This window comes from Urocampus carinirostris, chromosome 12 (assembly GCF_059441175.1).
Source record: "Urocampus carinirostris isolate Australia breed hairy pipefish chromosome 12, RoL_Ucar_1.0, whole genome shotgun sequence".
Lineage (NCBI taxonomy): Eukaryota > Metazoa > Chordata > Actinopteri > Syngnathiformes > Syngnathidae > Urocampus > Urocampus carinirostris.
The window spans coordinates 2,117,002-2,141,672 of record NC_142360.1 but is presented as its reverse complement, the minus strand read 5'-3'; the positions used below and the strand labels follow the sequence as shown (position 1 = coordinate 2,141,672).

At 40.8% G+C, this 24,671-nt stretch overlaps 2 protein-coding genes and 2 pseudogenes across 12 annotated transcripts in view; 1 reads left to right on the top strand and 3 right to left on the bottom strand.

Annotated features, from left to right (window-relative positions):
- Nucleotides 1-24,671, bottom strand: part of pex5la (peroxisomal biogenesis factor 5-like a) — a 238,467-nt gene that overhangs the window by 8,019 nt on the left and 205,777 nt on the right. The gene's annotated exons all lie outside the window — the stretch shown is intronic.
- The window catches only part of usp13 (ubiquitin specific peptidase 13), a 156,632-nt gene that overhangs the window by 88,540 nt on the left and 43,421 nt on the right, over nt 1-24,671 (top strand). For 3 of the 11 annotated variants that reach the window (XM_088349641.1, XM_088349632.1, XM_088349633.1), the window contains 2 exons: nt 5,238-5,410; nt 10,239-10,425. In XM_088349641.1, the coding sequence (XP_088205767.1) occupies nt 5,238-5,410; nt 10,239-10,425 (360 nt within the window). Of the gene's footprint in view, nt 1-5,237; nt 5,411-5,892; nt 6,535-10,238; nt 10,426-18,215; nt 18,379-21,037; nt 24,236-24,671 lie in introns of those variants that run through there. The other 8 variants (XM_088349639.1, XM_088349640.1, XR_015852218.1 and 5 more) reach the window with 7 other exon arrangements.
- Nucleotides 1,680-1,898, bottom strand: LOC148354639 (U2 spliceosomal RNA; annotated as a pseudogene).
- Nucleotides 17,666-17,839, bottom strand: LOC148354638 (5.8S ribosomal RNA; annotated as a pseudogene).

Below are 24,671 nucleotides of genomic sequence, written 5' to 3'. Positions count from 1 at the left end.
AACATGTTTTCTCTATGCCGTAGTGCAACCGAACATGTGATTCACATTGATCTTTTTCAGCCAATTGCAGGCTTTGTTTCGCCCCTTGAGCCTATGCGAGCCGGTAAATGATAAAAATTTAATTTAAAAAAAGACCCATCACAGAAACATCGAGATCACTCTGAAACAAGATACTGGGAAAATATAGCCGGAGTAGCTCACCGAAGCTGTTGCGTTCAATAATAATGTGTAACCATGGTCCTCTTATATCCGTGAGTGTAGTAAATCCAGGAGAGTAAAATATTTACAAATACAGAATGGTAAAACATGTTTCTTCTATGCCGTAGACAACCAAACTTGCCATTCACATTTGTCTTTTTCGGCCAATTGCAGGCTTTTTTTTGCCCCTTTAGCCTATGCGAGCCTGTAAATGATAAAAAGGATCCGCCCCTTTAACTCCGAATAACTTTAGCCGATAGTGATTGATTCAAATGATGATTGACAAATTGGCTGGGAAATGAAACGCCGGCATATGTATCCCAGCATACACCGCGGACCACATCGCCTACGAGGAAAAGTCTAGTCGGCGGCTGCTTGCCTGTTGCGAGATCTTGCGACTTAATATTGATCCATATATAAGGCGCACTGTATTATAAGGCGCATGGTCAGTTTTTGAAAAAAATAAAGGCTTTTATGTGGGCCTTATAGTGCGGAAAATACGGTTCTTTTTATCTTGAAACGTTTTTGTAACTAGAGACAAAATTTTGTCTTTATGACCTGAAACCTTTGTGAGTAGAGGTACCAATGTATTACCATTTATTATGTATTATTATGAGTGACTTAAAAACGGGGAAATAAAGTAAAATTAACACTTAAATGTTAACACTTAAAAACACAGGAAACATAAATATTTATAAATCTACAAAGATAACTAACAATTTTAACTTATTTTATTCTCAACAAATTCAAAGTCAACAGCACAAAATCCCCAAATAATGCATTTTGACCGATCACAAGAGAAAAATAGTATTTCAAAAAGAACCATCTCTTGATTGGTGGGTAGCCGGCTCCCACATTCAAGAGAGCTGTTTCGTTTGAGAACGACACTACTGTAAATACCGGACTATAGAGCGCACCTGATTATAAGCCGCACCCACCACATTTTAGGAGGATAACCGCCTTTGTACTTACACAAGCCGCACTTGCATATAGGCCGCATGCGCCCATATCAAAACATGTAACACAATCACAAAGTTAACACAAACCTGACTTTGAGCCACGTATTTGTGACTGGATATGGGGTTTTTGGGGTTTTTAAGGGTTATTGATCTATCTTCGTTATTCATTATCCATTATCCGTAATCGGTCAGTTCATAGTACGCTACAAAGCCAAGGAGCCGGGACTCTTACTCTCAGCCAAAAGGCCAAGCTAAGGTCCTAGCCCTAAAGCCTTGCTGCGATCATTGCGAATGCACCGTTCCCGGAGGTACTGCAATACCGGGCCGATGCGTGGATAGTACACAAATCTAGAACTACAGTTGAGGGGGTTTTTAAGGGTTATTGATCTATCTTCGTTATTCATTATCCATTATCCGTTATCGGTCAGTTCATAATACGCTACAAAGCCTAGGAGCCGGGACACTTACTCTCAGCCAAAAGGCCAAGCTAAGGTCCTAGCCCTAAAGCCTTGCTGCGATCATTGCGAATGCACCGTTCCCGGAGGTACTGCAATACCGGGCCGATGCGTGGAGTGGACAGAGCAAGCTCTTATTCCATCTCCGGAATGCGGGGGGGTTTTTAAGGGTTATTGTTCTATCTTCGTTATTCATTATCCATTATCCGTTATCAGTCATTTCATAATACGCTACAAAGCCTAGGAGCCGGGACACTTACTCTCAGCCAAAAGGCCAAGCTAAGGTCCTAGCCCTAAAGCCTTGCTGCGATCATTGCGAACGCACCGTTCCCGGAGGTACTGCAATACCGGGCCGAGGGGACACCCTGAACTGGTTGGCAGCCAGTCGCAGGGCACACAGGGACAGACAACTCATTCTCTCATTCATACCTAGGGACAATTTGGACCGGCCAATTCACCTGAAATGCATGTTTTTGGAATGTGGGAGGAAACCGGAGTGCCCGGAGGAAACCCACGCAAGCACGGGGAGAACATACAAACTCCGCACAGGAAGTCTGGAGCTGGATTTGAACCCACGCAGGAGGTTCCCAAGACCTTAGAACTGTGCCGCACACGCGCTAACCACTGCGCCGCCGTGCTGCCGGGTTCAGTGTCTTGCACACATTTAACTCTAAGAAGCCGGGAATCAAACCTACCAGGCCCACGACGAGCTCTCTTTCTCCTTAGCTACTGCTGCCCCCATTTGATGTTTACACAGCTGACCCCAAATGTGATTGTCGCTGATTCGCGTCATTTAGACATTGTCTACTTTGTTCCCAGTTTTCTTCTGTAACTACTTTTGTTAGCCTCTTGATAATAGAGGGCTCCGAGCTCTGTGCTAAAAACGAAGCCGTGTTACTATTTTTAGCACAGAGCTCGGAGCCCTCTATAGGTTATACCCTGAGGCTAGCCTCTATTGTTTTTGTCAGATGCTCCTGCTTTATCCTTCAGTGTCATTTGGCTTCCACAGCTGGTCATGCAATCGGAAGTCACAGAGTTCCGTGAATAAGGCATGATACAGTTTTTCACTGTTTCCCTGCCCATCCACCCATGTTAGCCACTTGGCTGCAGGCTATTACTTTTAGCTGCAGGTAACTGGTAGTGTGTCTTCCTCCAATGCACATGCTTGAGCTGTAGTCTAAGCTACAACGACCTCTAGTGGTGAATTATTACGCACTGTCTCTTTAATTTTCAAAGAGTGGAGGCAAAAGTATTTTACAAATTATGAAGCGATGGTGTCAGCTCTCAGAGGCGTGAGGACGTAACACACACAGACAGGCCACGTTTATTGCTTCGGGGCCTTTTTTACTCCGAGGTAATTCATAGTGAGAGACAAGTCCAAATTTTGGCCCCTTTTGTGTTTTTTTGTTGCGTGTTTTTGTGACAAAGCCCACTTTCCTGTCAGTTTTATAATACCGGTGTTACGTCCTGAAGAGTGGACCAAAATCTGAGCTACTTAAAAAAACGACACAATAAATAAACAACACCAAGCGAGATAAGCTCCATTAGACGGCAAGTGTAAACAAGCAGTTTAACAGTCATTAAGTTATTTGCTTCTTTAGTTTCCAGAAAGCACGCCAAAAGGAGGAGTTAAAGACTCCAGCAGCAAGATAAAGAGTTTGCCTTTTGCTTTTACTGTGGCGAGATAAATGAAGGTTGTTTACGGCTGTCTGTAATTACAGCGTTCTTGCCCAAAAGCCACTTCACTTTGATTTGATGTTAATAAAGAATTCCCTTTTGTATTCTGTTTTGACAGTTGAGTTATTTAGAGACTTGAGCTAATTATTTTTGGGGTTCTTACACCTTTTTCATGGCCAAATACAAGCGCTTTTCAAGCACTCTCAAGGCCAAATTTTTCAATTTTTCCAGTACCGTCAAAGGATGAAATCCAGCACCAATCAAAGGAACGTTTTTTTGGTTGCTTTGATGACTAAATTGAGTCGATTTCTTGCTCCTTGCTCATACTTTGTGCTATTTTCTGCTGTTCCTAGCATGTATGATTTTTTTTGTGTCAATGGGCTGCCATAAGCCAACAAAAATTCTGCCATTCTGTTTCAACAAAGCACGTGCACCTTCGATATGTGACACTTGTTTACAAACACAGAAAAGGACTCTATAGGTGTTCCCACTGAGCCTTCGCGCCAGCTGCGCAGTGTTCCGTTTTTTTCAATCTTAGAGACTGCTGATCTTTTCCTTTTGTTGTACTTATTTGAATTCATTTTTTTCAGTCTTTTTCAGAAGATCTGTGTCTGAATTGATTAAAGTAGAATTGTAAGTATTTTTTATTTTTTTTTGCATTTTATCATTTATTCATAGCACTGAAGAGTCAATGGTTTTAATTATATGGTAAATGGTCTGCATTTATATAGCGCTTTTCAAGTCAATGAAGACCTCCCAAAGCGCTTTACAATGTGCTTCACACTTACCCATTCACACGCACTCACACACCAATAGGGAGTCAGCCATGCATACAACATGGAGCCGGGAATCGAACCTGCTACCTCTTGATCTCAGGACGAGCTAATTAGTCAACGGTAAAAATGATAATAATAATGAGCTACCGTTAAAATATTTTTTTTTTATATAAATTATCAGTGAAATGAAATGAAATGAAATGATCTGCATTTATATAGCGCTTTTCAAGTCAATGACTTCCCAAAGCGCTTTACATTGTGCTTCACATTTCCCAATAGCGGCCGTGATCTGTGCAGCCATGTAAGGCGCTAACCTGCTTATTGGGGGTAATTGGGGGTTCAATGTCTTACCCAAGGACACTTCGACATGTAACACGGACAAGCCGGGATTCGAACTGGGATCCCTTAATCCTAAAACGATCGCTCTACCTCCTGAGCTACTGCCGCCCCAGTTTGCCTTTTCATGGATTTGTTGTTGAACTTGTGTGTAAAAATCAAATTGTTTTATATTTTACTTTTTTTTTTGTAGATCTGTGAATATTATAATCTATATTTCATGTGTTTTGCAGGGATCCCCTGCAAAATATATAAAATGACTAATAAAAAATTTGGTACATAGTATTCTATTATTATTGATAATATACCACCAAAAAAACACAACCTGAGGAGCTGTTTGGGAGCCAAAAGAGCTGGCTCCTCTCAGTGAGCTGAGCCGTAAGACCCGCTTCTCGAAAAAAGAGGAATTTGCATGACTAGTCTGATAAACCTGTCCTCTTGGATGCGACAGTAGGAGGCTGTAGCGCTTCACATAACAACTCTATAATGAGGACTGGAGCTACCATCGACATTTTTACACAATTTTAAAAATTATTCAGACTGCCAGGAAACACAGAAATGGAAATATTTTAAAGCATTTTCAAGCACTTCAACCAGAATTCTAGTATTTTCCTGACCTTGAAAACGACATTAAAATTCAAGCATTTTCAAGGGTTTCAAGCACCCATACAAACCCTGAACGTATTTTGTATTTCTTGTCACCAATATACATCGTAATGTGCAAATGACACCTAGTGGCAGAATTGAACAAAACTCATTTGAACTTGTACAATTAAGTTGTTTTTTTAATTCTTTTTTTTTTTTTTAATTAATCTTTCACTTCTTATTCCCCCCAGACTTTGCGGAGCCTCTTCTGCTGCCCTCCATGTTGGGCCCGGACCCCCCAGGCAGTGCAGACGCCCCCATGGGGGCCACCCCGCTGGACAACTCTCCCCCAGAGGAGAGTGTGGCTATTCTCACGTCAATGGGCTTCCCTCGCACCCATGCCGTCCGGGCGCTCAAAGCCACGGTCAGTCTGAGTTAATGTTTTAACTTAACCTGTTAAGTGCAAGTTGAGGTGTTGTAACCATTTTGTTAACTGTAGTTAAAGCTTTCAAGCTGCTTCGACATTAGCCATTTACCTGCTATGGGCAAGTTAAAGCTTTATAGCGGGTTTGAGTTAACTCAAGTTAAAACATTAAAGCCACTTCAACTTGATGTTTACTATTTGCCTGTTAAGGCCATTTAAGTCAAGTCAAGTCATTTTTATTTGTATAGCATTTAGGTATTTAATTTGCTTTGAGTTAACTGGAATTAAAGCTTTCAAGCTGCTTCAACTCAAGCTATTAACTTGTTATGGGTATCTCAAATTTTAGCTGTAGTTTTAAGTTAACTTTATTTAAGGCTTTAAAACTGCATTGCATTTAGTCGTTAACCTTCCAAGGGCAAGTTAAGGCTTTGTATCAGTTTTGAATTAAGTCAAGTCAAGTCAAGTCATGTTTATTTTTATAGCCCTTAATCACAAAGAGTCTCAAAGGGCTGCACGGACCACAGATTATTGCAGACAATTATTACACCATCCCCTGATCTAAAACCTACATGAGGGCAAGGAAAAACTCAAAAACCTCAACATGAGGAGAATGAAGAAACTTTGAAGGGGACCGCACATGAGGTAATACCCCTTCCTGGATGACCAGGCTGCTATGGATGTTGCAATAATAAATAATACACATATATTGTCCATGCCCTAGAATAGAAGTGTGTTTTAAGCTTGGATTTAAACATTTCCACTGAAGTTGCAGATCAAATCTCAGGGGGGAAGAGCATTCCACAGCACCGGGGCCCGAATGGAGGACGGATCTCTTATTGGCTCTTGGAATCACTAGTGGAACAGCATTTTCAGAGTGAAGGCTCCAGACCGGAACATAGGGGGAAATTTAATCAGAAAGATATGAGGGAGCAAGTCCATGCATGATTTGTATACTACCTACAGAACCTTAAAATTATCTTAAAATAAAAGGGAGCCAATGCAGGTTAGCCAAAATCGGTGTAATGTGATCGAACTTTCTTGTCTGAGTTAAAGGTCTTTCTGCAGCATTTTGTACCAGCTGAAGGCTCTTGATTTTGGACTTTGGGAGACCGGAGAGTAGTGCATTACAGTAATCGAGACGGGAGGTGACAAACACATGAATTATAATCCCTGCATCCGACTGAGACAGCATAGGACGAATTTTGGCAATGTTGCGAAGATAGAAAAAAGCTGTTCTAGTAATATTCTCAACGTGTGTTTGAAAGGACAGATTGGGGTCAAATATGACACCTACATTTTTGATCGTGTCACTCTGGGTGATATTACATTCGTCAATGTTTAGAGCAGTGTTTGATAACAAGTTACGGCATTTAGATGGACCAATATCTAACATTTCGGTCTTTTTAGGGTTAAGGCGCAAGAAGTTGAGTGGCATCAATTCTTTTATCTCAGTGAGGCAGGCCTCCAAATTTCCACAGTTTGGTGTGGCTCATTCCTCCATCGGAAGATAGAGTTGAGTTTCATCTGCGTAGCAATGGAAACTGATATTATACTTGCGAATAATATAACCTAATGGAATCATGTAAATGTTGAAAAGAAGGGGGCCAAGTACTGAACCCTGCAGAACACCACAGTTAACACTAAAGGGCTCAGATGTCATTTCAACATATTTAACACAGTGCGTCCTATCTGAGAGGTCGGATCTGAACCATAAGAGAACGGTATCTGAGAGACCAATTCATTTTTCCAACCGTTCTAGTAAAACATTATAGTCCACAGTGTCAAAGGCAGCACTAAAGCCGCTGGAACTACACCTGAGGAGAGTGGTATGTTTATAATATTTAGAACTGAAGGTCCAAAGACCCCAAGAAGACCTTTAATCAGTAAACCCGGAAGCTGGTCAAACAGGCAAATAGTCGGTTTGGCCGTATTCACCACCTGCTTAAGATTATCAAGTGACAGATCACTAAATCGGGAAAAAATTCCTGGACAGCCACCATGTCGTGCATTTATAATTTTCAGACCTTTAATATGTGGCGTATTTACATTGTCTTTAGAAATCTCTTCCCGTATATGTTGAATCTTCATATTAAAAGATACCATAAAGTCATGGGCTGAATGGATAAAACTATCTAGAATAATCTGTTGCCTTGTTAGCGATGCTGCAGTGTCGAAAAGGATTTGGGGTTTATTGTTTTGTGCTGCAATCACTTTCGAAAAATAGGCTGATTTTGCAGAGGCAAGGGCTGCTTTATACTTTAACAAGCTATCACACCAGGTTTGACGGATAACCTCAAGCTTGGTAGCGCGCCATTTTCTTTCTGATTTCCTACAGTCTTGTGTAAGCGATCTAGTTTCATCAGTAAACCAAGGTGTGCGTCTTTCAGGTCGTGATTTAAGCTGCAGGGGCGCAACGGAATCCAGGACACTAGCCAGGCAGCATTAAACTAATTCATGAGTGAGTCAATGGAGCCTTTATATAAAGAAACGACACAACTACTTCTGAAAGAAGATCAGAGAGCTCAGAAACTGTTCGAGTACAAATATTGGGGCAGCTAAATCCTTTAGTTTCTTTAATACAACATTTAGCCAGCACCTCAAATGTAATTAAATAATGATCAGAATTAACGGTATTACACAGTAACACGGTCACATTTGAGGTAGAAACTCTTCGATTCAGAACCAATTCTAGTGTGTTTCCATCTTTATGAGTCGGCAAATCAATCAGTTGATTGAAACCAAATGTATCGATTAGAGACCGAAACGCAACAGTAAGTGAACTGAGTGGGGAGTTCATATGAATGTTAAAGTGCCCAATAATTATTATTTTGTCTGCATAGGTTACTAGGTCAGACAACAGTTCAGAACTGAGTATGGTCCTGGTGCGCGATAGTTACTACAAAAATTTACATTAAAACAACACCTTATAATTATTAGAGGTTTGGGGCGTAAGTTTGAGTATTTTTTTCAGATATAAGCGCAACACCGCCACCCTTCTTCAAAGAGCGTGCTACATGACAGCTCATGTAGTCTTGAGGACAAGCCTCATTTAATGGGAAAAACTAATCCAGGCTCAACCAAGTTTCACACAGACCAATCAGGTTAAGTTTGTGATCACGAATAAGATCTTCAACAAGTAGAACTTTAGGACCAAGCGATCTAATATTTAGAAGACCAAATTTTAGCTTTGCTGAATCCTTTAACTTAGCTGTAATCTTTGTAGAAATCGCCACAAGATGTTGCCGTTCGGGCGTGTCGAGTCTCAGGCGTCGGTTGAGAGGCAAGATCGATGAAGATATATTGGTGGAATTAGGCACAATTCATAATCTTCATGTCCTCTGCTGTTTCGCCGATGTAGCTCCTTTAGTTTAGCACCATGGCCCGAGCGACGGCCCTGCTTTTGTTTGCGGTCCGCGGCTTCGTAAGTGGGTTTGCCACCCACAGAGATCCCACAACCCTTTGTATTTCTTGCGGCATATCAAAGGTGGTATAAAAAGTGCCCAAAAAGTCTAAATTAAACGCAGGCCCAAATTTCTAAATTCCTCACGACTATAGGTATATTTGGCCACGCATGTGTCCAAAAAAGAAATCAAATAGACAAGAGAACGGTAATAAATAGAAAATTAACTGAGGTGTGAGCCACTGCGTCCATGCGTGCCACCATCATCATCGTCAAAGGAAATTAACCTGAGTTAAAGCTTTCAAGATGCTTCGACTTAAGCCGTTAACTTGCTAAGGGCACATTAAGTCTTTCAGCTGTTTAGGGCTAACTTACGTTAAAGATTTCAAGCTGCTTTGACTTTAATTATCATCATGCTAAGGGCATGTTAAGCCTTTTAACTCTTTTCAGGTATCTCAAGTTAAAGCATTTAAGGTGCTTTGATATGAGCAATTAACCTTTCAAGCCTCCAAGCTTAAGACTATTAGTTGTCTTGAGCTAACTCTAGGTAAAGCTGTTAAACTGACTAGCGATTAACCTGCTATGGGATGATAAGTCTTTTAGCTGTTTTGAGTTAACTGGAGTCAGACCGTTTAGCTGTTTTGACTTACGCTATTAAATGTTAAAAATATAGTCTCAAGGACGATACACTGTATGTATATTAAAAAAGAAGTAATTATGAAAATGTGCTGATTTGGTTCCGCTCGTCCCAAATATTAAAATAGCTGACTACATTTTCCTTAATTGCTATTTCAATAATTCATTTTTTATACTTATCAACATATACATCAAATTTAATTAAAAAAAAACAACTAAGCTAACCTTGTTGTATTTTGAGTTACAATTTAGTTCTTTGCTTTAATTCTTAGCGTTTCAAGACCAATTTGATGAAATAATTTATTAATAGACAAAGGAATATATCTATGCCACTATTCTAATAAGACTTATCTCCATTTTACGCTGTTCCTTATTTTTTTTGCCTGAATAAAAAGTGCAAAAAGAGTTACGTCTTTAGAAAATGGCTGTGACAACAGTTGCATAAGCATACATTATCTTTCCCCCCTCATGTATTGCTGTGGTGTCTGATTCGAGACTGTATCAGTGGATAAGAATATAAAATCAATCTTTTTTTTTCCTCACGGCCCAAAGTTATTCCAAACATTGTTCACGACTACAAGTTTGCTCACCCCTGAACTAAAGGCATGTTGTTCCTTTTTAACGTATTGCTATAACTCTAGTTAAACCTGTGAAATTGCTTACCCTTGTGCTATTAACTTGTTAAGAGCATGTAAAGTATTTTTGTTGCGTTAACATGGGTAAAAACTTTAACTTGGTTTGCACTAATTTAAAAACAAAAAATAAACGACTATTGTATTTTCATGCGGGAAGAACAATAACCTTGAGCGAGCACTGGACTGGATCTTCAGCCACCCAGAGCAGGAGAGCGAGGACCTTTCCAACGTAGCTGACGTGGAGCCAAATGACAACGCTCTGTCAAACGCCAACTCGTGCAGCAATGTTACTTTGTCCCCGGACAGGGATTCTTCGAGGCCACGCATCAAAGATGGACCTGGCCGTGAGTCCAACACTTTCTTTCTTTCTATCCTTTTGTAGAAATTGCAAGAACAGTTCTATCTCATATCAGAGATGAAGGAGTACCAATACCATGTATCAGGGCTGCACGATTAACCGAAATCTAGTCAATATCGCGATGTGGTGTCGTGCGATTGTGTCATCGCAAGACACTGCGTGTTTTTCAAAGGTTTGTACACCTTATTCATGGCCAGATTCAAGCACTTTTCAAGCACTTTCAAGGGCAATGTTTCCGATACCTTGTATGGAAGAAATCCAGCTGCAAATAGCAAGATCGGGTCGGACTTTTTTGTGGCCAAATTCGAAAGCTTTTCAATTACTTTTAAGGCCAATTTTTCCAGTACCTTCAAAGGAAGAAATCAATCAAAAAATCGTCCGACCGGGGTATAGGGGCCAAAGACTAATCGAACCATCTAGTAGCTAGTTCCTTCCGAAGTTTCCCTCAGGATAGCTGGCGCTCGCAAAAGCAGTTTTATCCGGTAAAGCCTATAACTAGAGGCCGCGGGGCCGAAACAAACTCAACCTATTCTCAAACTTTAAAAGGGGGCCGGCTCGCTGGTATGGACGTAGAATGCAAGCACCCAGTGGGTCACTTTTGGCAAGCAGAACTGGCGCTGCGGGATGAACCAAATGCCGGGTTAAGGCGCCCGATGCCGACGCTCATCAGACCCCAGAAAAGGTGTTGGTTGATATAGACAGCAGGACGGTGGCCATGGAAGTCGGAATCCGCTAAGGAGTGTGTAACAACTCACCTGCAGAATCAACTAGCCCTGAAAATGGATGGCGCTGGAGTGTCGAGCCCACACCCGGCCGTCGCGTGCAGAGAGAGAGCTGCCTTACGCTGCGACGAGTAGGAAGGCCGCCGCGGTGAGCACGGAAGCCTTGAGCCCGGGTGGAGCTGCCGCGGGTGCAGATCTTGGTGGTAGTAGCAAATATTCAAACGAGAGCTTTGAAGGCCGAAGTGGAGAAGGGTTCCATGTGAACAGCAGTTGAACATGGGTCAGTCGGTCCTAAGGTATGGGCGAAGGCCGGACAGAAAGGCGGGGCGATGACCTAAGTCGCCCCGGTCTACCGAAAGGGGATCGGTTTAAGATCCCTGGACCTGGATGAGCGGAGATTTGCGCGTCGGGTCTCGGTCGACGTTTCCCGCCTCCGCCGTCTTCCGCCCCGCTCCCCGCCGTGGTCGTTACGCCGCCCCTTGAGCAGGAGGGCCCCGCCACCACCTGTCCGGCGCCGACCCTTTCCACCCTGCCGTCCGGCCATCAGCGGTTTTGTTGCTGGGCCAGAACGGCCCAGCCCCGGTACACCCCCCAGCCACAATAACAGTAACGTCGGCTCCGGCTGGTGGCGACCTATCTACCTCGTCGTGCCCTTGGGGGTGCAGCCGTGGTATCGATCAAAAAAATTTTTTTGTCCTTGTTGATTTTGATGACTAAAATAAAGTTGCTATCTTGCTGCTTGCACATACTTTGTGCTATTTTGAGCTGTTACTATCTATGGTCTATGATCTTTTGTGTCAATGGGCTGCTATAAACTGACACGAATTCTGCCATTCTGCCTCGACAATGTGTGCCCAGCTTGGCTATGTGATAACCCGGAAAGGGGTCTATACGTGTTGGGTAATAATTAAGTTCAATATAAAGACAAAAAAAATAATAATATTGATTGCTCCAAAGCAGAGTGCATTCAATCTTTCAATCTCAGAGACTGCTGATATTTTTGTTTTTGTTTAACTTATTTTAGCTTATATTCTTTGCATGTTTTTCAGAGGATCTGTGTTGGTTAAAACAGAACTGTAAATAGTTACCGTATTTTCTGCACTATAAGGCGCACCTAAAAGCCTTTATTTTTTCAAAAGCTGACCATGCGCCTTATAATTCAGTGCGTCTTATTTATGGATCAATTTTAAAATTGCAAAGTTTTCCAACTAACTTGCAGCCGCCGACTAGATTTTCCCCCGAACGCCAAGTAGTACGCGGTGTATGCTGGGATTTATTTACCGGCGTTTCATTGGCTAACCAATGTGCAGGGATCAGAATTTTCCGCGGATCCGCGGATTTCCGCTGTTTTTGAACCCCAAAGGTCATTCCCGTAAATCGTCTAAATTCGATGAGAAAATATTTTGGGGGGGTGAGGTATGATACGTGACTGTTTCATCACCCCAAGTTAGCATTTAGACCATTGGTCGATAGGTTCGCTGATAACCAATCAGCGGAGCTTTTGTTCAGAGCATTGGCTTTCTCAAACATGGCGCTCCTTCCGGTCTTTTCAAACGGTGAAATGAGTGTTTGAAAAAGTAAATATGAAAATACTAAGAAAAGAAGTCGAGGCTTTTGTCTCCGAGATTGATAAAGGAATCAAGAATAAATTTAAGTGGTCATGGCTGGAGAAGACTGTCACAGTAAACGTTAAAATCGGCGCAAAGTTCGAGGAAGTTACAGAAACTTTGAGCCAGTTCATCGCAAAGTGTGATATTCCAGGGAAAGCAAAGTGTCTATACTGTGTCGATCTGATCAATTATGGTACGCGAGGTTGTGTGGCACTGATCGATCATGCTAAAATGAACAAGCACAAAGCAAAAATAGCTTGCCGGCGATCAAATTATGCACTCGGATCCGCATTTAAAATCGGCAGTGAAACTAACAGTAACACCACCGGTTCAACATTATTGGCCGTTTCAAATCCTTCCACTTCAAATACTAGCAGCAGTCAACCACTGGTTCCCCTGTGTGACAGAAAATCCCAATCTGAGGTATTTATAAATCTATTTATTTATGAAATGATTTTATCTTTTGTGTTTATACAATATTTAGAACAGGATAAACAAAATTTAAAATTTGTTATAAACATGATTAAAATAAATTATTTTGTATCATCATGATCATGTTCAATATTACGAATGCTTTTAATGTCAATATATTATTATTTTTTTAATTTGTATATATATATAATACATGGTTTCTGTTTTGTTGGATTTAATTCATTCTAGTGCAATTTTCACATAGCAAATAAGATAAATGCTGTTGACTTCAGGGGGGCTTTGCCCCCCTGAGCCCCCCACCGGGCTCCGCCCTGGCTATTTCAGCTGAAAATGAAAATCTCCATTCTGATCCCTGAATGTGTCAATCATCATTTGAATCGATCACTATTGGCTAAAGTTATTCGGAGGTCAAGGGGCGGATCCTTTTTATCATTTACAGGCTGGCATTGGCTTAAACGGCAAACAAAGCCTGCAATTGGCCGAAAAAGATGTGTCAATCATCAGTTGAATCGATCACTATTGGCTAAAGTTATTCGGAGGTCAAGGGGCGGATCCTTTTTATCATTTACAGGCTGCCATTGGCTTAAACGGCGAAACAAAGCCTGCAATTGTCCGAAAAAGATGAATGCGTATAGCATGTGGCTGACGGCATAGAGAAAGCATTTGTTTCTATTCTGTATTTGTAAATATTGTATTCTCCTGGATTTACTACCCTCACAGATATAAGAGGACATTGCCTGCACATTATTATGAACACAACAACTTCGGTGAGCTACTCCGGATTTTATATTGTCCCTGTATCTTGTTTCAGACTGAACTCGATGTTTCTGTGATAAGCGGTGCAGATAATGGATGGAATGGAGTGTCTATTTTTAAATTAAACTCAATTCCAAGTGTTTATTGTCATATGCACAGTAAAGCTGCGAGCGAAAAAGAAAATAGATACTAAGGAATGGTTAGCATTTCTTGAATCCCAAGACTTTAACCTTCCGAATGATGGAACGATGCATTTGAGTGACATCTTACGGACACCGCATCCGCACGTGTTCTCGACACGTATTTGCGTCTTTGCAAGCTTTCGGAATGTTAAGGAATGTTAAGTTGGACTGAACTATCTGACTGTTTTGTCCACGCTCCCATTGTAGCGCCTTATAATCCGGTGCGTCTTATGTATGTCAAAAATAGGACCAAAAACTATTTTTTCGGGGTGCGCCCTATAACCCGGTGCGCCTTATAGTGCAGAAAATACGGTAATCTGCTTTTATTGTTTTGCATTTTGAGGGATTTTGTGTTGTTGTTCAACTTTAAATCTGTGTAGTGTGAATTTTTTTTTATTGTATTTTACAATTTTTTTTGTAGATCTGTGAATATTGTATTTTATACTTCATGTGTTTTTCAGTGATCCCCTGCAAAACATATGAATTACTAAATAATTTGATGCATACTGTTTTATTTGTATTGATAATTTAATTAAAAAAAAATAAAAATCTGAAGAGCCATTTAGGAGCCGCAAGAACCGGGTCTACTCAGTGAGCCGAGCTAAAAGAGCTGGTTTTCCAAATAGAGCTGTCCTCTTGGAAGAGACTAGTGGGAAGGTGACGCTTGACATGACGTCTTAATAATGACAAGCCACCAGTGCAGGCGTGTCGGGGTCTCTTTCACGCATTTTATTTTTCATCCATCCATTATCTGCACCGCTTATCCTCAGTAGGGTCGCGGGGGTGCTGGAGCCTATCCCAGCTATCCTCGGGCAGTGGACACCCTGAACTGGTTGCCAGCCAGTCGCAGGGCACACAGAGACGGACAACTCACCCGCTCATTCACACCTAGGGACAATTTGGAGTGGCTAATTAACCTGACATGCATGTTTTTGGAATATGGGAGGCAAGCACGGGGAGAACATGCAAACTCCACACAGGAGGTTTGATCTCATGACCTCAGAACTGTGCTGCACACACGCTAACCACTGCGCCGCCGTGCTGCCCCCACATTTTATTTTTCTTCATTTATTATGTGGTCTATAGAGTCAGACTGCCAAGAAACATGTCAATGGCAAAAATTTCAAGCACTTCAACCAAAATTCAAGCATTTTCCTGACCTTTCAAAATATATTAAAATTCAAGCATTTTCAAGGATTTCAAGGACCCGTACAAACCCTGATTTATAGTTCCAGTTTGTTATTTGAGTTATGCAGTGTTTGAACAACAAGAATTGTCACAGTTCGTGTTTTTTACAGCGCCGGCCAGTCAGAGGCACGTTTTTATGGCACTAGCCATAAAGGTGAGTCAAAGTTTGCATGCAGTGTGTGCGCAACTGTGATAGGCTGGTGTAAGCTATCAGTCAAACAGCCAGCAAAACAAACTCGACTGCTCATAGCATTAGCTGCTCATTGAAAATAAATTTTAAACACCTGCAGTGCTTCCATGGATTGCACAAAGGAATTGACTGAGGTGTTGTCAGAAGGCTCACAACTCTTTAGCCACCACTGCCTAATGTGGCTAGTCACCAATGTCAGGTCCGTTACCCATGAAACGGATGACCTGGAGCTACAATTAACGGCTACATTTGTGACTTCAATTTTGATTATCGCGGAGGGCACTGGAGAACTTGCAATGCTAGTCTGTAGCTAGCCAGTTGCTCTCTGAATCGCTTTCTGGCACTGAAAGCAGAATCCCTCTTAATTTAGTTGTACTTTTGTATAATGATAATGAAAAACATTTATTCAACTGCAATTCTGTTTTATTTGTAGATCTATAGTTGTTATTTTATCTTATACTCTCATCATTTCAGGGTAAGTTTGCATGTCACGATGCTAAGGTCCTGACAAAAACACACTGTTAAATCTGAAAATTGCATCGAAATTGCAATACGGGTCTGAAAAAAAATCGCATTCAGTTTTTTTTTTTTTTTTCGTGCAGCCCTACTAGGTATTAGCTTTATTTCAAGGTAGTAGTAAAAGTAATATCAGCTGATCTGTTGTAAATGTCCTATGATCAGGAAGTGGAAAATAATTAACATTTACCTCCGGTACCTCAACTAAAGATACTGTGCCAATACCTCCTTGTATGTCATATACATTACTGGTGGTACAGTAGGTAGGTGGCAGCTTGTGACTTTTCCTGGCTCAAATCTGGGTTCAAATCTTGCCAGAACCATTTTTTTGCTACAATACGCTAAAACCTCGTATATAACGAATAAATACTGGAACTTTAAATCCAGTATTGGAAATTGTTTTACTTCTAATAATGACATTAAAAAAATATTAAAATAAAGATATATGTATAAAATGTAAAAATATATAATTCCAACTACATAAATTTGCTAACTTATCATTTTTAATTAATAAATGAATTATGTGATTTATGTAATAGAAGCACAGTAATTGGTCTTTTAAACAATTAATTAATTTAGCATTTGTTATTTTTAAATTAATATAAATCCAAATACATGTATACATTTCCATTTTATTAAAGGTGAGGTTGTAGATCTCATATTACAGTGGCTTGCGAAATCTTTTGGCCCCCTTGAACTTTGACCTTTTGCCACATTTCAACAATACATTTTCGTTTTTTTATTTGTGAAAAAAGTTTAAAATATCCAATGAAGTGTGTTCCACTTGATGTTTTTGTCCCTCTTATTGTTGATTCTTCTCAAGAAATTACAGTTTTATATCTTGATGTTTAAAGTCTGAAATATGGCTAAAGGTCACAAAGTTCAAGGGGGCCAAATAGTTCCGCAAGCCACTGTATATTTGCTTTTTTAGGATTCAATAGAATAGAAATAGGATTAAAAACAACAAAATAATAAATAAAAGCACAGACATTAATAGCATTAATATCAATGTAAATACACAATTATATTAAGAAATTAATTAATGTTGCAATTGGGGATACATTTTTGCTTTAATAAATTCTTTAGTTTAAAAATAAAAACAAAATAAAAGCAATTAATTAAGGTATGTAAAATAATCAATGATACAGCGATAGATTTGTTTATAGTTACCTTTATCAAGTTATGTAATTATTATTTTGGCTATTTTTATGATTTAATACAACAGAAATATAATAACAAAATGAAAACTGTTAAGCATCTATATAAATAAAAATAGATAATTAAAAATAAACACATTATTGTTATTTATAATTTATTCGTTACTTTTTTTTGTCAACCATATGTTTTTGAAGAGTGCGTCAAATAAAAAAAAGGAGTAATATTGAAATATGTGACAATCTAAGTAAATGAAGCTTTAAGTTTTATTATAGGTAAATCAACGTTTTGAATGCATTTGAAACATTTTTTTCTATTCTAGTAGCTTAATTAAATGTCATTGTACACTGGGACCTCGGTTATCGCGGTTAATGTGGACCAAAACCACCCGCGATAAGTGAAAATCCGCGAAGTAGCGGCGCCCCTTCAAAAAAATAAATAAAAAAATCTCATCTCATCTCATTATCTGCACCGCTTATCCTTATTAGGGTAGGGGGGGGGCTGGAGCCCATCCCAGCCATCTCCGGTCAGTGGGCAGGGGAAACCCTGAACTGGTTGCCAGCCAATCGCAGCTGCAAATCACATTAGTTCTCGCAGCTAGCTGCGTTCTTCATCGACACACGAGCCGAGTGATCCACCGCTCAGAGTCGTACAGCTGGGCGATTTTACGTCCGCCCGGGACGATCGGAGACAAATTCACGACATGGTTTATACTTGCGCCGCACCGCAGGTGCTGTTCGATCGCTCCCGCGAGCGAGCCCCTAACACGCGGCGCGGGTACTTTCGGGCGCGATACGCACAACACCGACACAGTTACGGGGGTCCCACGCACGTTCGCCGCCTTTCGCCCGCTGCGCGCGGACGGCCGCCTGTCGTCGCGCCGCGCTACTGGGGTCGTCGGACGAGCAGGCTCCCCCCAGTTACGGGGGTAGCCCGATCACGCCCGCCGCCTTTTCTCGCGTCGCGCCGTGTGATGCCGCGTCCGCCAAAATTTTTTTTAATTATTTTTTTTTTAACCATTACAGACCGCGAAGCTCTGAAGCCGCGAACGTCGAACCACGAAGTAGAGAGGTCCCAATGTATTTACATTCAATTATTTTCAGGTTATGAGCTGTTCGCCGTCATCAGTCACATGGGAGCGTCCACAATGTCTGGACATTACGTTTGCCACATTAAAAAGGAAGGAAGGTGAGTTGTCATTATTGATTTACAACAATAATAATAACCAGACATTTCCCGCGGCATTTGTGACATTTGGAGTTGGGCTTTGGCATGTAATCGTTGAAATGTAGTCTGTAGAATGTAGTTGCCAACATGAAGCCGTTAGGATGTTGTAGTTAGCCTGTTGCCGTAAGCACCTATTCATTAGCACCTAATCGTTAGAACCCACTCGTTAACATGTATTCGTTACCATGTAGCCGTTAGCATGTAGTTGTAAGCAGGTAGCTGGGCGTCAGCATGTGGCCGTTAACATTTAGTCATTATTATGTGGCCGTTAGCATGTAGTCGTTAGCATGTACCTATTTGCATGTAGTCATTAGCATGTAACCGCTAGCATGCAGTCGTTAGCAGGTACCCATTAGCATGTAGTGGTTAGCCTGTAGCCGTAAGCACCTAATCTTTAGCACTAATTGGCAGTCGTTAGCACGTATCTGTTAGCACCTACTCGTTAGCATCTACTAGTTAGCATGTAGTCAGTCGCATGAAGTAGTTAGCATGCAGCCACTAGCACTTACTTTTGAGCATCTACTAATTAGCATGTAGTCGTTGGTACATAGCCACGTAGCTGTTTGCACATAGTCATTAACAGGTAGCCATTCCATTAAGTTGTTAGCATGTAGCTGTCAGCACGTAGCTGTCAGCGTGTAGCCATAACCATGGTGACCCAGTATATCCTCTGTGGCATGATGCATTGTCATCTTGGAAAAGTTCGTCATCCCCAAACATTTTTTCAATTGAAAGAATAAGAAAGCTGTCCAACATGTTAATGTAAACTCATGCAATTATTGCAGATGACCACAGCCATCTCCCCAGTGTCTTTGCTGACATGCAAGTCAAGTCATGATTATTAGTATAGCCCATAATCACAAGGAGTCTCAAAGGGCTGCACAGACCACAAATTATTGAAAACTACAGACTATTATTACACCATCCCCTGATCTAAAACCTACATGATGAGGGCAAGAAAAAACTCAAAAACCTCAACATAAAAAATGAAGAAGCCTTGAGGTAATCCCCTTTCCAGGATGACCAGGCTGCAACAGATGTTGCAATAACAGCCCCATATCATTAAGGACTGTGGGAATTGTGATTTTTTTTCTTTAGGCAGTCCTAAATCTCACCGGCACCAAACAAAAGTTCCAGCATCATCAGCTTGTCCAATGCAGATTGCAATGACTCATCACTGAAGATAACCTTCATCCAATTGCCAGTCCATGATTGCCTATCCCATTGCAGTCTTGTTCTTTTGTTTTTAAGCGTCAACGATGGTTTTCTTTTATGAAAATCCATTCCCTTTAGGCGATTTCGCACAGTTCTGTCACATACATTAACTCCAAATTCCTCCCATTTCCTCTTCATTTGTCTTGTTGTGCATTTTCTGTTTTCAAGACATATGGGCTTAGGTTGTTTGTCTTGAAGCCTACACGTCGTCTTTAGTTTACCAGTAAGCTTGACTTTAACAACCTTCCCATGCTGTTTGTACTTGGTCCAAATATTAAATATAGCTGCCATACGAGTACAGTGGGACCTCGCTACTTCGCGGTTCGACGTTAGCGGCTTCAGAGCTTCACGGTCCGTAATGGTTAATTTTTTTTTTTTTTTTTGGAAGGGGCGTCACTGCTTTGCAGATTTTCACTTTTTGCGGGTTTTTTCTGGCGGAACGTCAGCGGACGCGGGATAAGGCGGCCGGCTGGATGGGACGGGGGAGGGGGGGGGAGTCGGCAGAGGTCACTCCCGGGCCGCGCGACGGAGCAAGTTCGGCGAATGCGGCGTCACCCTAATAAGGATAAGCGGTGCAGATAATGAGATGAGATGAGATTTTTTTTTTTGAAGGGGCGTCGCTACTTCGCGGATTTTCACTTATCGCGGGTGGTTTTGGTCCCCATTAACCGGGTCTAAAAAAAAAAAATTATAATTATTTATTATTTTTTTTTGAAGGTGTGCCGCTACTTCGCGGATTTTCACTTATCGCGGGTGGTTTTGGTCCCCATTAACCGCGATAACCGAGGTCTTACTGTAGTTACCGTTTTCAACAAGTTTGACAATCCTGTCTTTGGTCTCAAGAGACATCTCTCTTGTTGGAGCCATGATTCTTGCCAATCCACTCAGTCCAAGAGCCCTTTAAGGTGTGATAACTGCACTATTTTAACTGCTGACTAACCTGCAAATTTAATCTAAGCCAGGTGTTCAATTAAGGAAAGGAAATTGACTGGTTGTGTCCTTATTTTCTATTTAAAATGCACTGATTCCATATTTTTTCCCCAGAATTGAGGGATTCCATATTTATTCCCCTGTACTCTATAAAAGTAACATTTATTTTAGTGTTTCTGAGTGCCAACATATTGCACTTTGGAATGACCTTACGATTGTTTCATGTTTGTGATATGATTTTTTTCTCCAGAATGAAGGTCTGAGTGAGGGCTTGCTAAAGACTGGTGATTTAATATACTTTTTGTTAGGGGTTGAAGTAGCGAGCCAAACTTAGGCGGAAGAAGATCGATGAATAGACATAATAACGAAAACGGAGGATTATACTAGTTGCTGTGCTTAGAGCACTGGTGGAAATGGGTTGCGCCTCACGAAGCCAGCCCAAACTAATAAATACAAGTGTCCTCTTTTCTTGCAGGTGGGTCATCTACAACGACACCAAAGTGTGTTTGTCGGAAAGGCCTCCAAAAGACTTGGGCTACATCTACTTTTACCGTCGACTGGCCAGCAGTTAAGATCATCATTTGGCATCCGATGCTAACTGACTGGCCGTTAACCGTGGAAACCGACGTCACCTGACATCGTCTAATTGCCTTAACCACACTGGTCAGTGAGGAGCAACAAAGGGAGAGCAGTTTGCTTTTTATGTTTGTTTTTTGGGTCATTTTGTTGTGCAATCTGCCCACAAATGCAACATCAGATTGTTATTTATCATTCTTTCTTGCCAAAAACATAACCTGTTAAGTGTTTCCCCAAAAAGTTGAGATACTGACAGTGTTTTGCACAAAAGCAGGGGTGGGCAAACTTTTCGGTTGGTTTATAAAAAGATTTGCAAAGGGGCGGGGCCTGGAGAAAAAAAAGATCCATTTCAATTTTTTGTATCTGCCGATAACAAGCCTCAATCTGATCACTTGGCCACGCATACGGAAAAATAAATATAATTTGAATATACATGCATGTACATTATATTTCATCTATATTACTATACTGTAATGCCTCAATTATCACAATTAATGGGGACCAGAACACCCTGAAATATGCAAAAACCTGTACACTAGCCCCCACCCACTTATTTTCATCACGCACTCTGCAAGCCCCTGCAATAGTCAACAATGGTAAAACAGAACTGCAGGTTATGACACAAATTTGCTCTCTTGGCCCCTGCTTGCAGCAAAAGTAGACCAGGGATAATGGATCATGGCTGTACAAGTTATGTTCATTTCAAGAGGAAAGAACGGAAAAAGAGCCGCCAGTTATGACACAAAATTGCTCCCTCGGCTCTTGCTCGCAGCGATAGTTGACCAGGGATAATCAATTGCAGCCGAAACAGTGCTTTTCATTTCATGTGGGCCCCTGCTTTCAGCAATAGTTAACTGGGGATAATGGATCACGGCCACAACAGTGCATTTCATTTTGGGTGGGTCAGAAGGGCATGCTTCACAACAAAAACGCCTTCTGCTGATCCCCTCTCACAGCAATGTGCAATCAGGAATAATAGATTGAGGCCACACATGTGCGTTTCACTTTTTGGTTTACTGAATGGCAAAAAATAGCCGGGTCCCACTAAAGTGTGCTATGTCTTTTGTCTATTTGCTACTGTGGATAATTGATTGCGGCCGCACGTATGCATTTTACTTTCTTTTGGACAGATTGCTTAAAAAGAGCCGCCTGGAAAGAAGCTCTCTGCTCACACCATTGGTGAACTGGGGATAATAGATCACAGTCGTGCAAATCACTTTTTGGTGGACAGCACAGCAACCTTGACCCTATTCAAAAAAGGAATTTTTTTTTGCACTTTTAAGTTTATTCTTTCACTTTTCCCTTCACATTATTTCGCACCCTGCAAATTGAATGTGACTGTATGAGAAGTCGTTATTATGTGTCTTCCCGTGCCATTCAGGGTCCTTAAATACAGATAAGCGAAGGTCATTTAACTAATAAGCTAATTACAAAAAAGTAATCTATAGTCACATCTAAAACAATATGCACGACAACCAAACTTGAATGTAGAAACTGCAACATAATTTTTTTTTTGCAAAAGATTTTCCCTCCAGGTGAATTATTTGTAATTGCCTCCAGATATCATAAGGTAGCAGCAAATCAGGATTTATGTCAAGTGAAATTCCTCAACTAACCTCTACGAAAGGGCAAATGTTCTTCTGTTGACCAATTATATTTCTTTGAATAACTCTTAAATCATCACGTGAAGAAATACAATAATAAAGATGAATAATAATAATAATATTAATAACACATTAATTGGAATAAAAATAATTATGCCTGGAATTTTTTTATTTCTCGGTTGCAATCGGACAATAAATGTTTTGGTTACATGTTTGGCCCATTTATTAAAGAAAATTCTGGAGAGAAAAAAAATAAGTCAAGACGTATTTGAGAAAAAGGATCTTAAAAAAAAAACCCTGATCCCCGATTTCTAGTGTAGACGCAAATGTTTTTATTTTGGTTCCAAACACAATCTGAATTTCCAAGCGTTGGTATTTTTGGTTTATTTTCAAGAGTAAATTATTTACGTTTTATATCTTATTTGTTTTCAATAATTTCACACATTTTTAAAGTAGCAAAACTTGTACCGTTTTCCGAGTGATAAAAGGTCCAGTAAATCAAGAACCCATGCGCTCAACGTATCTTGAGTTATTTTGGAGATGAAATATGGAATTAGTCCACTTTTATTTCCAGTTTTTATCTTTTATTGGTAGAATTCGGTCTCTGGCATTTGCTTGTTAAAGACGCACAGTAATGACACCAAGCTAAACGCAGCTGCTGTATTCCTACACTGCCAACTAGTGCCCAAACTGCAATTTACACATCTACAATGTTGTATGCCTTCCATTCATCCATCCATCCATTATCTGCACCGCTTATCCTCAGTAGGGTCGAGGGGGTGCTGGAGCCCATCCCAGGTATCTTCGGGCAGTGAGCAAGGGACACCCTGAACTGGTTGCCAGCCAGTCGCGGGGCACACAGAAACATACAACTCACTTGCTCATTCACACCTAGGGACAATTTTGACCGGCCAATTCACCTGAAATCCATGTTTTTCGAATGTGGGAGGAAACCGGAGTGCCCAGAGGAAACACGGGGAGAAAATGCAAACTCCACACAGGAGGTTCGATCTCATGACCTCAGAACTGTGCCACACACGCACTAACCACTGCTCCGCCCTGCTGCCCGCTCGTATGCCAAATCATTTCATTATTTTCAAGGACAAGTCAAATTCAAATGCAGTTCAGTATATCTCTGGGGTCTTTGCAAAACCCTACACCCCCCCCTCCTTTTAATCCCCTCATTTACTTCTTCATGCAAGTCTCTGACGAAAGTCTTGTAATCTTGTTGTCACGTCATATTGTTTTCACCTCCTAGTACCTGAATTCAATTTTTTTTCACGCACGTGTTGTCGTGTCTAAGCTTTCTTTCCCTTCCAGTTTTTTGACCTATTTAGATTGTAACTTTGCCGGCCTTCTTTTCCTATTACAATTTTTTTTGCGGTAAACCAGAATTGAAGATTGTTTTATGCTATTTTTGAATCATATGCTTATCCAGATCTGGTTTAGCCGAATGATGTTTGGCTAAATTAATAAACAACATTTTGTCCTAACTTCTTGTATATTTTTCTTTTTATACTTTGTGTAATAATTCACAACTAGAAGTCACAGTAGCTTACAATGGAGCTAATGAAAGAAAACACTACGGAAACACAAACGCAAAATTTACAGGCCTACTTCCAGCTTTTCTTGCGTAAGCAAGGATGAATTTTGGCCAGTGAAAGTAAAGTGACTTTTAATCCAGTAAAAGACGGAGGGAGCTGGATATACCTGGCGCAGCTGAAAAGAGCCAACAGCTGGAGTTGGTCAGAGCTGGTGTGAGTGGGTAACTTAAGTGGCTAGTGGGAGAAGCTTCTAAAGGCCAATTAAAGAAATTTTATTCACACGAAGCAGCTAATAATAGCAGCAAGCCTCAGAATGTGGCCAAGTGACTGAAATAAGAGGCAAGAGCAGAACACTGTGAAAAAATAAGATAATAAGCCTAAATCA